Source organism: Elaeis guineensis, chromosome 3 (assembly GCF_000442705.2).
Source record: "Elaeis guineensis isolate ETL-2024a chromosome 3, EG11, whole genome shotgun sequence".
In the NCBI taxonomy this organism is placed as follows: domain Eukaryota; kingdom Viridiplantae; phylum Streptophyta; class Magnoliopsida; order Arecales; family Arecaceae; genus Elaeis; species Elaeis guineensis.
In genome coordinates, this window is record NC_025995.2 from 93,192,282 (window position 1) to 93,207,596 (window position 15,315).

Consider the following 15,315-nt stretch of genomic DNA (forward strand, 5'->3'; position numbering starts at 1 on the left):
TTGAGCCCCTGCATTATGTGCAGATTCTAGATCATATAATAGATTATTATATATATATATATATAAATAGTAAAATAATATCCATTCAAATTTTTTTTTGTGGAAAATAATTAGCAACAAAAATTATTTTTTGTTGCTAATAAGATAATTAATGATGAAATATTTTATTTTCATCGTAAATTTTTTAAAAAATTAAGATAATTTTTTTTCATCAGAAATTATTAGCGATGAAAATCTTTTTCCATCACTAATAACCTAATTAACGATGCAAAGTTTTTCATCGTAATTTTTTTTTGGTGAGAAAATTTTTTTAGCGAAAAAATGGAGTATTTGTTTTGATGAAAATTATTAGCGATAAAAATTATTTTCCATCGTTAATAGTGTTATTAATGATAAAATATTTTTTTCATCATAAATAATTTTTTTGGTGCGAATTTTTTTTTATCGAAGAATTTTTTTTCTGAATTATTAGCAACAAAAAATTTTATCGCTAATAGTGCACGTTCCATCGCGTGAAATCGTTCTTCTCCCCCCCGGTTTCACACGAAATCATTTTTTCCCCCTCCTTTTCTCTGCTCTCCCCCCTCTCCCCTCCGTCGCTTCCCACTACCGCGTCTACCGCCGTTCACGTCCGTCTGCCATCTGCCATCACCATCCGTCGCCGTCCGCGGTCCCGTCACTTCTCATCCATCATCGGAGGTAACGATTTCTTTTCCTTCTTTGTTTTGGTGTTTTCTTGGGCCATCGAGGGGCCGGCAGGGATGGGGCTGGAGATGGGCTGGTGGGGATGGGCTGGCGGCGACTGAGATTGGGCCGGTGGGGATAGGGTCTGGGGCTGGAGATAGACACAAAAGTTCTCCTCGACCTTTCCTAGATCTAGTCCAAGGGTTAAATAAGAAGGAAGAAGAAAGAGATTAGATCTCTTGTCTTCTTCTGTATATCTTGATTTTTTTAAGGAGAAAAGTGGAAAAAAAAATCATATATGATTTGATTTCATCATCCTCCTACAGATTTATTTGATTCTCTCGAGAAAAGAATCAAAAGATCAAACCGATTCTACAATCTAGTAGGTGATTTCTACAAGGGAGCTAACACCCCAGTGAGATCGAGACCTCCTGATCAGATCAAGCTCGATGGATATTTGTAAAGATCGAATACTTATGCGGCTACGACGGGACCCCGAAGACATCCATGGCATTGGAATTTCTTGTGGGGCATGCATGTGTATTTTAAATTTTTTTCCAAACAATGTAGCGGAATTAGAGATTAAAATATTTTTTAATCTAGAACTTGCATGCATAAAATAAAAAACACATGGATCTACTTCATATGCTGAAATTGAACATATGCTGATTTTATGCTGAAATTGAATATATGATCAAATCATATACTTGATTCACTAATTCTTTCTTCGAATTTGGATCTGGAAGAAGGTAGATTCTTCCTTAGTTGTACAATTATCCGACCTCTATGGGTATCCACTCAGGATCAGTCTAAAATAGTCCTCTTTGATATAATTTTTTTTTTAAAAAAATGATCACCGTGCGAATCTGAAAGAAGTCTGCATTACGATCAACTCTTTGATCTTTTTCTTGATCTTTTTTTTTTTGATCTCCTTTCTTTGATTTTGCAGCAACCAAAATCTAAAAATCAGCAACTAAAAGGGTGTCGCCCAACTCCTTTAGGCATTGGAAGATGGAGGACACCCAACAAGCTTGGGCATTGGAACCAAGAGGGAGGAGAGAGAGAGGCATGGGGCTGATAGGAGGCTTAGAGCTTGCTGAAAATCTGATGCTAAAACCCTTAGAGAAGGACCCTTTAAATAGAGGAAAGGTTTGAATCCTATTCAAAACCAAACAGTCTCTTAATGTGAGTCCTACTTGCATTAGGAATCCTTGTAGCTCTCTATCTTTGACCACGCCTAGGAGAACCATGGGGACGCCAACCCTTGGCCCCACTAGGTCTCTCTCTCACCCACCTCATAAGGAAAAGGGTGAGCCCGTGCTTGTCCATCATGCCACCAATCAAGTGGGTGCGTGATCAAATCAAGTGGTGCCCCACTTATTTTAATCAAAGAATTGACTAGAGGTTTGAACCCCTAATTCAAATGATCCAAAATCCTAGGCACCCAACAATTGGAGCCTAATGAATCTAATTCTTTTAGGTATTTAGTAGGTGATTAATTTGAATTAATCTTATTAAATAAATAATTCAAGATCAAAGAGGAAAATAGGTTCAACCTTATGCTAGCAAGGTTACTTTGAATTCAATAAGATTTCTCCTAACCCAATTGAGGCTTCATAAGCCCAATTACTTAATCCATATCTAATTTCTTTGTTGTGTGATCCCATAGGTTCAATTTTGTTTGATAGTGAGATATATCATGATCTCTATTATAATATCATTAAAATTTTTTTCAATGGATCGAAATAATTTCACTCTAACTCAATAAGGATTATCGATCTTGAATAATCCTAGTGAGCTTTCACAATCCACCAGTGATACTTAACAATATGTAGTGGCAACCCAGCAGAATCGAAATAGAACCTCAAAGTGTAGTTCCTATGTGATTCAGTTTCTTTATCATAAGTCCCAACTAGATGGCAGGTCATGGATAAATCGTCAAACCTCATCATCAGTCATATGATAGTTTTGATTAGCTCAAATCCAATTATGATTTTTACGAAAACTCTTTTTCATCAATCATGCTACTATGGCTACAAACTCACGGACTTAGCCTTTCAAATCCCATAAGACTACTCTTTTTTATCAAGGTCGATAGATTCTATCTAAATGTGCATCCTACTCCTACAGTGGATTAATTATCGCCAACATCCACTACAAGGACTCAAAGAGGCTATGCTTATATATTAGTCAAACTCCAACAGTCTTACTTTGAGTAATCATACTATAATAGATCAAAGAATTATTCATGCAACTACAGCATCGAGATGATCACTAATGATTTAGTAGAAATCCATGTGATCTCTCGTATGGTCAAGCAAAGTACTAGTTATTCTCTAACAACTACCCACACTCATCACTCAGTATTTCTACACTGTAGGTCGAAGACTCATCTATCTCGAAGGAAGCGATTTGTGCACCGATCTATCTAGATCGATCATCATCCTCATGATGATACTTTGATCGGAAGCAATTTAAAAATTAGCTATACATGTCTTTAATTCTCAAGATCTTAAGAATGTGTATCATAAGTATTAATTTCATAGATGATTCAAGGACACATCACACTTAAATAAAAATAAATTTATCTTTTTATTGATCAAATTAATATTTTAAGGATAAAATTATGCCATAAAATTATTACAATATATCAATCATATTAAATTTCAAGCCCATCTTTATCGTTCATTATCTAAATAATTATTGTTAGAGTATCCTCACAAAAGATCGTCTCGATCTGATAGCCCTAGCTTTGTCGATCATTAAAATTCGATTTCGATGGTCACAAACGATCGTACGATGATCTGATAGATAGAAATTACCGATGGATCAAAAAATTTACGACGATGATCTCAATGACATTTGTAGCATACTATCAAAATTTTATTTTAATTAGACATCATTAGCATAGCCAATTTAGCACGAGATAGTTTTGACTGTTAAATGAAAAATGAGTGATTACAAGGCCTATCGACATCCAATTGATATAATTTTTTGGATAAATAATCTTTGTTAATACTTTAATCATTTGTATAATAGTGATCATAAAATTCAAATCATGCATATATGTTGAAATCCACTTGAGCACATCTTACAAAAGTACATGTACAACAATTTAAGAAATTTAAGAAGAGTAGCAAGCGATATATAGTTTTAAATTATTGATATACGTATGGTTTCAATTTTACGATCATCATCGTACAAACGATCAAAGTAGTAGCAAAGATCATTTATCTAAAAAATCATCTTATAATTGGACACCGTTTAGCCTTTTCATCACTCATTTTTTATTTAACGATCCAAATCATCCCGTGCTAAATTAACTATAATAATAATATCCGATTGAAATAAAATTTTGATAGTATAATATAAATATCATCAAAATTATTATTGCAAGTTTTTGGATTCATCGGTGGTCTCTATTTACCAAATCATCATACGATTGTTCATGATCGTCGAAATTAAATTTTAATGATCGATATATTTAGGACTGCTGGATCGAGGCGATCTTTTGTGATGATACTCTAACGATAATTATTTAGATAATGAATGATGAAGATGGACTTTAAATTTTAAAATTATACTATATTCAAAGAAAAATAAAAAAAATTATATTCTGCCTCTATAGCAACGGTTGCATAATAGCCGCTGCTATAGGTCTATAGTAGCAGTTTACTAACCGCTGTCATAGCATACTTATGGCAGCGATTACCATATCTCCATCTATGACAGCGGTTATCACCAACCACCGCCATAGATTGAACATACGATAGCGGTTACTGATAACCACTATCATAGGTTGACCTATAATAGCGGTTATTTATAACCGCTGTGATTGATCCAACCTATGATTGATTGTGATAACTCCACATCAGTTGTGAAAGAAATGAATGGTCTATTTATAATGACTTAAATAGTCAACTAATAAGAATCTCTCTCTCTCCGGGCCCCACCACCGCCAAGGCCCGTCGGTGCTGACGCCCACGGCTTCAACCCCAACCGCCCCGACGGGCTTGCCCGCTGCCTGCCAACTGCACCCGCCTCCACCAGCTGCTACCGCCCCAACGGGCCCGATCGCCGTCGGTCGCCCCCTCCCACCAATCGGCCACCGTCCATTACCTACCAACAATTTTGATCGATCAAAATCTACAGCAACTGTTTGTCAACAGTTGCCATAATATCTATAGCAGCGGTTGGCATAATCTTTACCGTAGGACAATTGCTGCCATAACTGTACAGCAGCAATTAGACAACAGCTGCCATAACCTCTATGGCAGCGATTGCTATAGCAGCAGTTGTAAAATCACTATCATATCTTTTTATGGCAGCAGTTAACACAACCACTGCCATATTTCAAAAAATCGCTACCATAGTCCCACAGTGACGGTCACAATGACAATGATTGTCTAATTATTATCGTAAGCTATGACAATAATTTTTTTTATAATAGTAATGGCCAAATCCACGAACTCTAATGTAGGATTGGAATGGAGAATTTGAGCCTCTAAACAGAGCAGAGAAGAGGCCAATATTAATTCTCTCCGAAATCGTCTTCCTCTAATCGGAACGAGAGCCATCTTCATCATTTTTTTTTTTTTTTTTTCTTTTAGCCTTGCTTAGAGAATTATGCACAAGGTTTGGGGTACCACACTATTGTTGTTTAGGCACGGTGAATTTAACTTTGTGAACCAGCTCCCATCTGCAGAATAGACTCAAATTATACTAGCTTTCAGGTAGTAGGGCCACCCTTCACAGGCCCCCTTGTTCCGTTGTTTTTGAAAAGAAACTGTACCGGACCCATTTAGAATAAATTATGCTATCATGTACTCGTATAAGCTCCATCCCACGTAGCCCTGTGGGTACTCGGTGGAGGCGACTGCAGTCTAGAAAGTGCGAGTTTCAAGCACGCACACTCGATACATGCACACTTGCTCACAAGCACGTAAATTTGAGCACACAGACGTATGCATGTCCCCATACATTCAACGCACAAAAAAGAACAATGCTATCTACATCTTAAAGGAACAAGAATGAGGCAAATAATCAAATCCCATCGTCATATGGAAATGAGGTTGAATCCAACCACTCGTCACCATAGATGAACTCCGACACTGTGAAGTTAGAGGCGTCATCGTAATCCATCACATGGTATCCTGGCCATGTGACCCGACCTTCGGTCCCAGATCCTGGCCCACTATTCATATACTCCCCGTAGTACAAGGTATCCAGCCCCTGGTGATCTCCCGACCACTCCGTCCACCCTGCTGGATCCACAAGCCCGTCAAGGTACGACTCGATGTACACTGCCCTGGAATGGAGCCTCCAAGGCCTCCCCAAGTAGGTCTTGGTGCTAACATTGCTAGATGTGAGCTCATCAGATGCCAGGATTGAGCAATTCTGGATAGAGATGCCAGTGTCCTCGTTAGGATCATCTCTGGATTGGGCCGTGATAACATTGGATTGCCAAGGCAAAGGCTTCTTAGCCACGATGTTGCATCCCTGGAAGATTACTGCGGCATTACCAAATATGAAATCGATGGTGCCGTAGATATCACATTCCCGATAGAACTGCCGGAAGGAGTGGACGTATAGCGCATCCTGGTAGCCATCGATGATGCAATGATAGATGGCAGCCTGGTCTGCGTTTATTCGGAGGGCCACGGCTTGCCCCTTTGCTGGCCCAGCGATATTTTGGAAGGCGATGTCACGAGCCAAGAAGCCTTGCCCAGAAACAGCTGGAATATATAATAAACATTGGTTAGAAGAGAGAAGAAGTGGAATCCATGGCTTAACTAGATCTTATAATTAGGATCTGTTTGGATAATCTCGCAGGTTTGGGGTGGATTTTTTCATTGGGTTCTTGGATTGGCCGGTCCATCTGGGCATGCCAAATCAAGCCAACACCTCCCAGCCTGAACCTTGCAAGAGATGGAAAAAAAAAAAAATTGTGTGGGTTACTTTTGTCATTCCCTTGGCCCTGACCCTAGCCTAATGTTTTAGTTCGATTGCGGGGTAGGACATGGGGGGCCAACATGCCTGATACTGCAGGATATTCTCGCAAGAATACCCAACAGGCCGTTAATGTTCATATATAAATCATTCTTGAACAAAATATTTTTATATAAACTAATCTAATTATCATGATATACGGATTGAATGGTGACCTGTTCCTTTAATCACGTCGAATGGCCAAGATTCATAATTTAGAAGCCCATTTGAGAGATGATTCGTATATCTGGACTATTATACAAAGTGAATACTCTAATTTACTGCGAGATGATTGTTGTGTGATTAATTAGGTAAAAAAGAAAAAATCATAAAAGAATAAGGCAAAATCCAGCAAGAGGTCCTCACCCAGCCAAAGGACCAAACCCAACACAAATAGTTAACCAAAAAAAAAAAAAATCGCAAAAAATGTGCAAGAGCTGGTAAAACCTAATTAACAAAAAGTTTCTGCCTTAGCTTGCCAAATTCCTAATACAACAACTCATGCAATTATCTTTATTAGCCATTATATTAAATGCATATGCTTATTTAATGCTAATACAACATGGCAAAAGCAACCGATATTCTTATGTTCAGAATTAAGATGGATGGAAATCTAGCGAAACATTGAAGCAAAAATGAAGGGATCTAATCTAATCCATATGTCAATATAGGAAACTTTGCCATCTGAACTATTTATCATAACATGATTATGTTCCTTTTGTTACTATCCTAAAATAGAGAATATTAAATCTAGGAGCTAGTTCTCCATCATCTCTGTTGTTTATGTAATGCGCAGTCGACGAGTCACGTGATCATCCTTTTTCCAAAGATGGATCGACTCGTGACGTTTCGTCCGTCACGAGCGCGCTGTTACCGCTTTTTTTATTTTTTCCGCATTATTCGATCTTTAAACACGAAACGAAAAAAAATACTCACCAACCGTGGCGGAACGAAAGGTGGTCCACTCGTCCCCAACGCTCCTGCTCCCTCTGATCACCGTCACGTCGCTGCCTTCCCCTATCAACACGATGTTGGGCTTGTAACTAGGGATCTCCACGTTCTCCTCGTACATGCCCGCCCGCACCATCACGATCGTGCGGTCTGCGCTGTTGTTCGGCGCGAACGCGATCGCCTCCCCGATCGTAGTGAAGTTCCCCGTCCCATCCGCCGCCACCGTCACCACCGCCGAAGAGTCATCCCCGCCGTCGTCCCCGTCGCCGCCATCGTCGTCATCGTCGCCGCTCTGCAGTAGCCTCCGGTCCCTCTGAGAGACCCACGCAGGGAACCCCCCGCCGCCGGAGGAGAGCAGCCGCCGGCGGTTTCCCCCGGGTCTCGGGGATCCCGAACTGGCGACCAGGGAGAGGGAGTTGCTCACGTGCTCGTAGGAGGCAGCCCAGGATGCGACTAGGGAGGGCTTGAGCGAGCCCCGCGCGCCAGCGAGGCCCTCAAGGCAGGTGGCCTTGTTGGTGAGGGCGGCGCTGAGGTACGCCCGTACGTCGGCGAGGTTGCCGCCACTGGCGGTGAGGGCGGTAGCAGACTTCTTGAGGGAGGAGAGGGTGATCTGGTGGAGGTCGCGGCAGTCCTGGAGGGAGCCTTTCTGGGACTCGACGAGGTTGGGGCCGGGAGTGGTGGAGGAGAGGAGGGAGGAGAGCTTAGTGGCGGCGGAGATGGCGGACTGGAGGGAGTGGAGGGCGAAGGTGAGGATGGAGGGGTTGATGGAGATGGAAATGGAGAGCTTCTGGGATTCTAAACAGGAGATGGGGTATGGAGTGGACTGGCAAATGGAGTGGAGGTTGTTGGGGTTTAGAGAGAAGCTGGAGGAGGTATTGGAAGAGGAGGAGGTGGTGGCAGTGAGAAGGAATGAGAAGATGAGAAGAGAAGTTAGATATGAAAGGAGACGAAGGGGAGGAGAAGCCATAGATGGGGAGGAGAAGAGAGGATGCATTGATGCATGGAGGATGGCTCTCTTATATTCTATATATAATATGGGCTTGATAACCGGGGGGGGAGGTAGGCGACAAGATGAGCGATAAAGGCTAGGACGAGGGGGACTTTACCCCAGAAAAAAAAAAAAAAAAGGACGAGGGGGTGTCAGGGCTTTCGATGAGAGGTGAGAGAGCATGCGTGATCGCAGCACCGACGAGGCAGTGCAGGGCTCATGGACTGATTAGATCAGTTCGAGATGGACTTTTGGCGTTTGAGGGGGGCGTAGATTGTAATACGTCCGCAGACGTGCTCTGGGCCCAGGAAGTGGGTGCTGTGCCGCGAGGTCTGTGATAGATATTTTAAGTACAGTGCCGGGGGAAATGGTGCATATGATTTTGTGCGTAGCCGACTCTTGTGATGCGTGCTAGATAGTTTTATGTGCAGCTGAGTTGCACTAGTGTCGGATTTTCTCATATTTCATCTCCTGCTTTAGTTAGAACTCCGTTTTCCTAGCTTTCGGCCTATGTAGTCCACCTTAGCTCTGCCACTTGATTAAACCATTTTGGCCAAGTATTCCGAATTATAGGTAGGAGTTTTGCTGGGGACCAACCAACTAATACCCTTCATCCATAATAATTACTGTTGGTGCGGGAAATTATTCAACGTCGGAAAAATGGAGTTGATAGTGAGGTGGATTTTTTGGACATGCGATTTGTAAAAAAATTTAAATTAAAGATGATTTCGATAAGAATTCTTCGATGTTTAAGTCAAAATCTCATTCAACAGAACGAGAAGCGTGGGAGGTAGAGTTCTTGTGTATCTTTTTTGAAATCCTCTTTTGATCTCCTTTATGACGGAGAGATTGAAGCTTCAGTTAGTAAGTTAGTTGACACAATCCTGCACAATCAGGAGAGATTTGTTGAGCATGAGATTATCACTTGATATTTTCGAGACGTGACGATTGTGATTACCTTATCAGTCCAGCGATAGCTGTTGCCTGACAGACTTCATATTTTAAATAGAGTTGCCAATCTGGATGTTGTAAGGACGACGACTAGTCGGCGACAACTAGGGGTCGATTGCCTTGTGCCATCATCAAGATCTACTCCATAATACATGAGTGGTCAGCCGACGAGGAGTCATCGGTGATGACGTGCAAAGGTCACCAAATCACTGTTGACAAGCAAAACTTTAGTCGAACAGTCTCGGAGGACTAATCGGCGAAAGTAGTTGTCGATCTTGAATTATCAGAGAAAGTGGTGGCTGACCTTGAGTTGTCGGAGATCTCTGTTGATGGGTCTGCTAGACACGATTATTTTGGGCTCTGAGTCTTTTCATAAATTCGGTTCATACAAAATTTCTTCCAACACATACTCCCTACTCTCGAGTCCAACTTCAGTCGATCGAAGGGAGTACACTTATTATTTTTTGGACTGATGATATGAAAAGGGCGCTGTGACGATGGAACATACACGACTATACGGGACAAGCTTGAGATGGCACAACTTAAGTCATCATGATGGAATTAAATGTCCGTCACTTCACCGTCTGCTTTTGAATTATAGCATCGATTTATGTAACTGACGGCAGGGATCGGCCGAATAGGAGAATAGTACGTGTGCCGCATTCTTCAACTTGTTGGGGAAGAAATGATTCGATATCTGAGTGTTATCTTCTCCTGGCTATAAATAGAAGAAGGACTTATCCTTGGTTTCTCTAATTACTATCAGAGTCTTCTATTTCTTCTTTCTCTTCTCCATTACGATAGCTTTTTGAAGCAAGGGTGCTTCTTCTTCTTCCATGACACAACCTTTTCCGAAAGATTTTCGAAGGTTTTCTGGTGATTGTTTTGTTCCTTCCATCTCCTTTCTTTGCTCCAAGGTAGGTTTTCTTTTTCGCCCATCTATTTTTCATTCTTCACTTCTTTCTTTAGATATCCTTTCAGTCTTTTTTTTTTGAAAATGGCCGAGAAGAGTGAGTTAGGTCCTGGCGGCTATCGCTCCATGCTGAACCTAGATGACTTGAATCGAATCTGGATCTGGTATGGGATCTCTCTGACTTACGATATTAGACTTTCCGAGGTCAATAAGCATGTCAACAACTCACCCTTTGGTTAGTTTGCCGTATATGAGGAAACACTTTGGACGAGCTTAAGATTTTTTGTTCATCCATTTATCTTTGATTTTTTTCATTTTTATAGTTTATCTTTTTGCGCTGTTGCCCCAAACTTCTTTAGATTTGCCATACGCTTTTTGGTTCTTTATTTTATGGCTAGCATTTAGCCATCTATCGATCTCTTCCACTCCTTCACCATCAAAAAACATTCTCACTCTAAAGATTGGTGGTATTTTTCCTCCAAAGGGAGGGTTTCTCCTTTGATTAAGGATGCTCCATCTTCCATTCATAGTTGGAAGAAGCAATTTTTGTTTGTTTCTAACTCCACGATCGAGGACTGAAACTTGCCGAGCTGGGGTCGGCTGCAAGCTTCAGCATTTAAAATCCTAAAGCTAGGGGCTGAGGAAGAAGGTTGCTTCAAAATCCTTAGAGACTTTAAGGTGCCCTCGACCGACGAATTGGTATCCGATGAGACATTTTTCAATGCTGGACTCAACTAGGCTGACCCTAGGGATGAGTGCTGCATTTGTCCTCCTTACCCGTCTGTAGGTTTAGTGCCACTGACTAAATTTAGCTGATTGCAGAAGTGAGACTGGAGGATATTACCAAGATAAAGCAGAACCTTTTGAAGAAAAGAAAGGCTCCCACATCCGAAGGTGCCTCCAAAAAGCCGATGACCCATCGAGAAAAGGGTGCGTACGAGTACGGCTCATCAGCCGAGGCCCTTGTTGTCTTGGCAACTCCTCTTACAAGCTCGACTCTTTCAGCTGCGGCTCTGACCTCTACAGTCACTCCAACGCCGACGTCTTCTCCACCTGTGGTTTCTTCGCCTGCTACTCCGATGCCTTCTTGGGAGATTGGGGGTCAGCCTTCTCTCGCTTAGTCTTCTGCCACTGCAGACTGAAGTAGCATGCATCCTTCTCCGATGAGATGGATCTAGACATCCACCTCGCCTTTATTCCTAAAGAGGTGATCTTTGATGACTGGAGAGTTATCAAAGAGCTGACCGAAAGAGTGATGCTTTCTCAGGAGATCAGGGGCATCAGCCGTATGTCCCTTAATGCTCGACAGCGATTCTCCATGACCGCCATTCATCATGTGCCATTCTTATCTCTAGTCTCCTTCTTGGGTTTTTCTTCTCATTCCTTTGTTGATCACAACTTCTTTGCAGGTTCTCTATTTTTTGATCGACATCTTGGACCGTTCATGTAAGGAGGAGATGAACATGGTTTTGCTCAAAAGAGCTAAGTCTGATGCGGCCGAGGTGCGTAAACAAACCAAAGCAGTCAAGATAGAGGCCGATAAGCTGAGGGAGTCCCCCAAAAAAACTTTTGTTGATCTTGCACAGTGGGGGAGACAAGCTTCAGTCAACTAATGTGAAACTCACCAAGATCGAGCAGAAGGCTGAGGAGTGAGCGACGGAGGTCAGGGATCAAATTGCCCAAGTTAGGCGAGAGGCCGAAGAGAAGATTGATGAGGCTCACCGCTCGACCGTAGAATCTTTCAAGGCTTTGGAGGATTTCAAGGAGGAGTTGGCTTGGGCGGTTGACAGATTCAATGCATCGAAAGAGTATCATGATGCCCAGGTCGCATTCGATTAGAAGTCCTTCAATACGAAATATGGGATCGAACTTGAAGATTGTCTCCATCGAATCACTATCCGATTTTTTGACATCGATCTCTCCTTCCTGGATGAGGACAAGGATGATGAGGAGGCTACGGAGGAGGCAGCTCCTCCTGCTTCTGTGGCCAGTCCATTGGGAGCATCTCTAGGTCCCCCAGAAGCTGTGTCTGATCCCTTCGGTCTTCAAGGTGAGGTCGGAAAATGAAACCTGCACTTTCTTTCTTTCTTTCTCTTGAAGAGAAATAGTCGTTAATAAAATAATATTTTATCCTTTTTATGTTTTCTTTCGCTTGTCCAGCTTCACCTGTGCGCTCTCATCAAGTATACTCCTTTAGCTCCTATCACCGAGCCTTTATCGGTGGAGCCTTTATCAGAGGCATATGCAACAAAAATCAGATCCCGTATATGCGACCTTGAAAAAATCATTAAGAAGTTAAATAAAAAAGCTTCTGCTCGAAAAAAGGAGCTATCAAAGACCAAAAAAATTTTAGATGAGGCTTTGACAGAAGCCGACCGACTAAGGATGATCAATCGTCGGAGTGTCATGGCATACTCCGTCGAGAAGGCCCGACTTGCCGTTGAGTTTGCATGACTATCAAAACTTGTCGAGGATGCCACTTGGGGAGCCGCTGTTTGGGAATAAAATCTTCGTATCTGACTTCATTAGTCTGAAAATAGAATTTTAGAGCTGAAGTCATCGAAAGCTGCTGCCAATGAAGTGAGAAGATATTTTGTCGATCATGTGATGCAGCTTCAGAAAGATCGCCATACTGTCCAAGAGAAAATATTCAAGCTCGAGCACTTAAGGAATGCGTCACTAAATATGATTTGAGGAAGAGTCTGCAGACAACCAGAAGATCCCAAGGCCTAGTCGGACATGAATTAGCCGATCCTATGTCTCGAGATGACATGTTCAGGCATATGTTCGATGCGGGATACACGGAGGACTTTTAGATGTACCAGAATTGAATCAGGATGGTATTTTTGAGACTCGATCTCTCCAATATTTCTCCCAATCATGGTTTCGAGACCTCCACCACTCAGGGTAGTTATAGGAGTGTGGAGATCCGAGAACTCGGTCCTGCTGGTGAGAAGGTCCATGAAGAGGCTCCTGATGAGACTTAGTAGACTGGAGCTGGTCGTGATTGAATGTAAAAATTTTTTAGATCATCTTGTTCATGATGATGACGTTCTTGTGATCGTGATGAGTTAAATAGATGCAATAACAAATACATATCTCGTGTTGCTTTTTTTTTTGTTATATGATGCTGCTTGGTGTCGTTATCGATCTTTGCTCAGAAGACTTTTCTTTTTGGATGACTCCTCGGTTCCTTTTTCCATCGAATATTTTATGCATTAATTGCGGATGGCCTTCCGACATTTCGTGAGTCCCACGTACTTAAGCTAGATTTGACCAGAGCACATGGTGGCCATGGGGAATATTGGTTACTATCTCTTTCTATAGAATGATGTTTATGGAAGAATATCAGGCTTGTGACAACACGCCACATGGTCATATCTTGATTCATAAAGCGTCATTTGAATTAATTTCTGGAGTTGGAAAGATATATCATTTATGGCCCGATAGATGGCTGCACTTCCCTCACCAGTGCTTGGGGGTTAGTGTGGGCTCTGGTGCCTATAAATAGAGACTGAGGGTCGATTGAACTTTATCTTCTGCATTTTTTTCCTTTATTCTTGCAAAATACTTCTTCTCCCCTCCGCCACTATGATGCCAACTCCGAAAGCCATCAAAGACAAGGTGAAGGAGAGGAGGGCTGCCAAAAAAGCAGCCTGAAAGAGGGCTAGGCATGCTGGTCTATCCTCCTCTCGTAGGGCACCCTCCACCTCTCGATCCTCGTCATTCTCTGGGGGTGAGGGTGCCCCCCAGTTCGAGTAGATTCTTTTTGGAGTCCAGATGTGCTACATCTGAGAGTTCTGGGCCTTTGCAATGTTCGAAAGGAAGGCCATCGATATCACTGTCACTATCTTTATCCTCGACTTTGAGGACTGCAAGGCTCGCTTGTGGTGGATGATGTCACAGCTAGACCTCCACCGCCTCCAATTGAGAAACAATGATGAGGAGGTGTGGGCTTTCTCCTCAGATGAGGATTGAGCTCCCTCATCCTTTCTTCTGCTTTTTTTCTTTCTTTATTTTTTTTTTCTTTTTGTAAGGTGGTGCTTCAAGCACTATCACTTTTTCTTGTAAATACTTAAATGAAAAAGGTTATCTAGTTTTTCTTAGTATTTTTATGTATCATGGATGCATACTTTTGGATTCATCACTTTCTTTTTCTTTGGCGAATCAGAGATCGTCGTTGTCTTCAGTGATAAGCTAGTCATAGGTTGTCGTATGGTTTTCAACTAACTGACCGATCAAAAATCATCGTATGATCTTCAGATGATCGATGGGGTCGGCAGTCCTGTCGTAGGCCTCAAACTAGGGCACCTTAAAGCATCGAGAGAGTGGCTCCTGCATTATCTTCGGGGCGAAGAGTGGCTCACTGCTGAACCCATCATGGGGTTGCGCTGGAGAGGTGTTGTGGATAACATCGATCTGCTCATCGATCATCCGAAACCACCTCTCGATGGTAAGATCTTGAGCGGTGTATGCTTCAGAATGTAGGGAAGATTGGCGATTAGGGGTTGAGTCATGCCCTGATAGTGGACTAGGAGATCGCCGCCTTATTAGTTCCTGGATCTTAAGGTGGCTCTAGTGGATTTACCTCCTCTCTGGACTCTGTAGAGGTGTCTGCAATCGTTCTGGTTATGGTGGCGGTCGTGGAGCCAGATTCGATGGGGGTGCCACCATAGGAGCTACTGGTGGCATCGCTGCAAGAGCAACCTAATCAGGCTGTGGCACTGTCGGTGGAGGCATAAGGATGGGTTGGATTGTCTGGACAGCAGCCGTCAAAGTTTGAACATACTGAAAAAGCATGTTGAACTAGTCCACTGTGACCGGCACTGGCTGGGCTAGT

The 15,315-nt window shown here is 42.3% G+C and overlaps 1 protein-coding gene across 1 annotated transcript; it reads right to left on the reverse strand.

Moving 5' to 3' along the window:
- Nucleotides 1–5,715: 5,715 nt before the first annotated feature.
- Nucleotides 5,716–8,641, reverse strand: LOC140856519 (probable pectinesterase/pectinesterase inhibitor 12). The gene is made up of 2 exons (XM_073254008.1): nucleotides 7,609–8,641; nucleotides 5,716–6,419 (listed from the first exon to the last, which is right to left on the reverse strand). Exons 1-2 carry the CDS (start codon nucleotides 8,615–8,617, stop codon nucleotides 5,728–5,730), a joined length of 1,701 nt encoding a protein of 566 aa, XP_073110109.1. The 5' UTR covers nucleotides 8,618–8,641; the 3' UTR covers nucleotides 5,716–5,727.
- Between the last annotated feature and the right edge of the window lie 6,674 nt (nucleotides 8,642–15,315).

Bases quoted from the DNA above. Each gene is read 5' to 3' on its own strand.
- LOC140856519 (XM_073254008.1), bottom strand. From the start codon at position 8,617: ATGCATCCTCTCTTCTCCTCCCCATCTATGGCTTCTCCTCCCCTTCGT. The intron at 6,420-7,608 runs GTGAGTATTTTT...TATATATTCCAG, and splicing joins CTTTCGTTCCGCCACGGTTG to CTGTTTCTGGGCAAGGCTTC.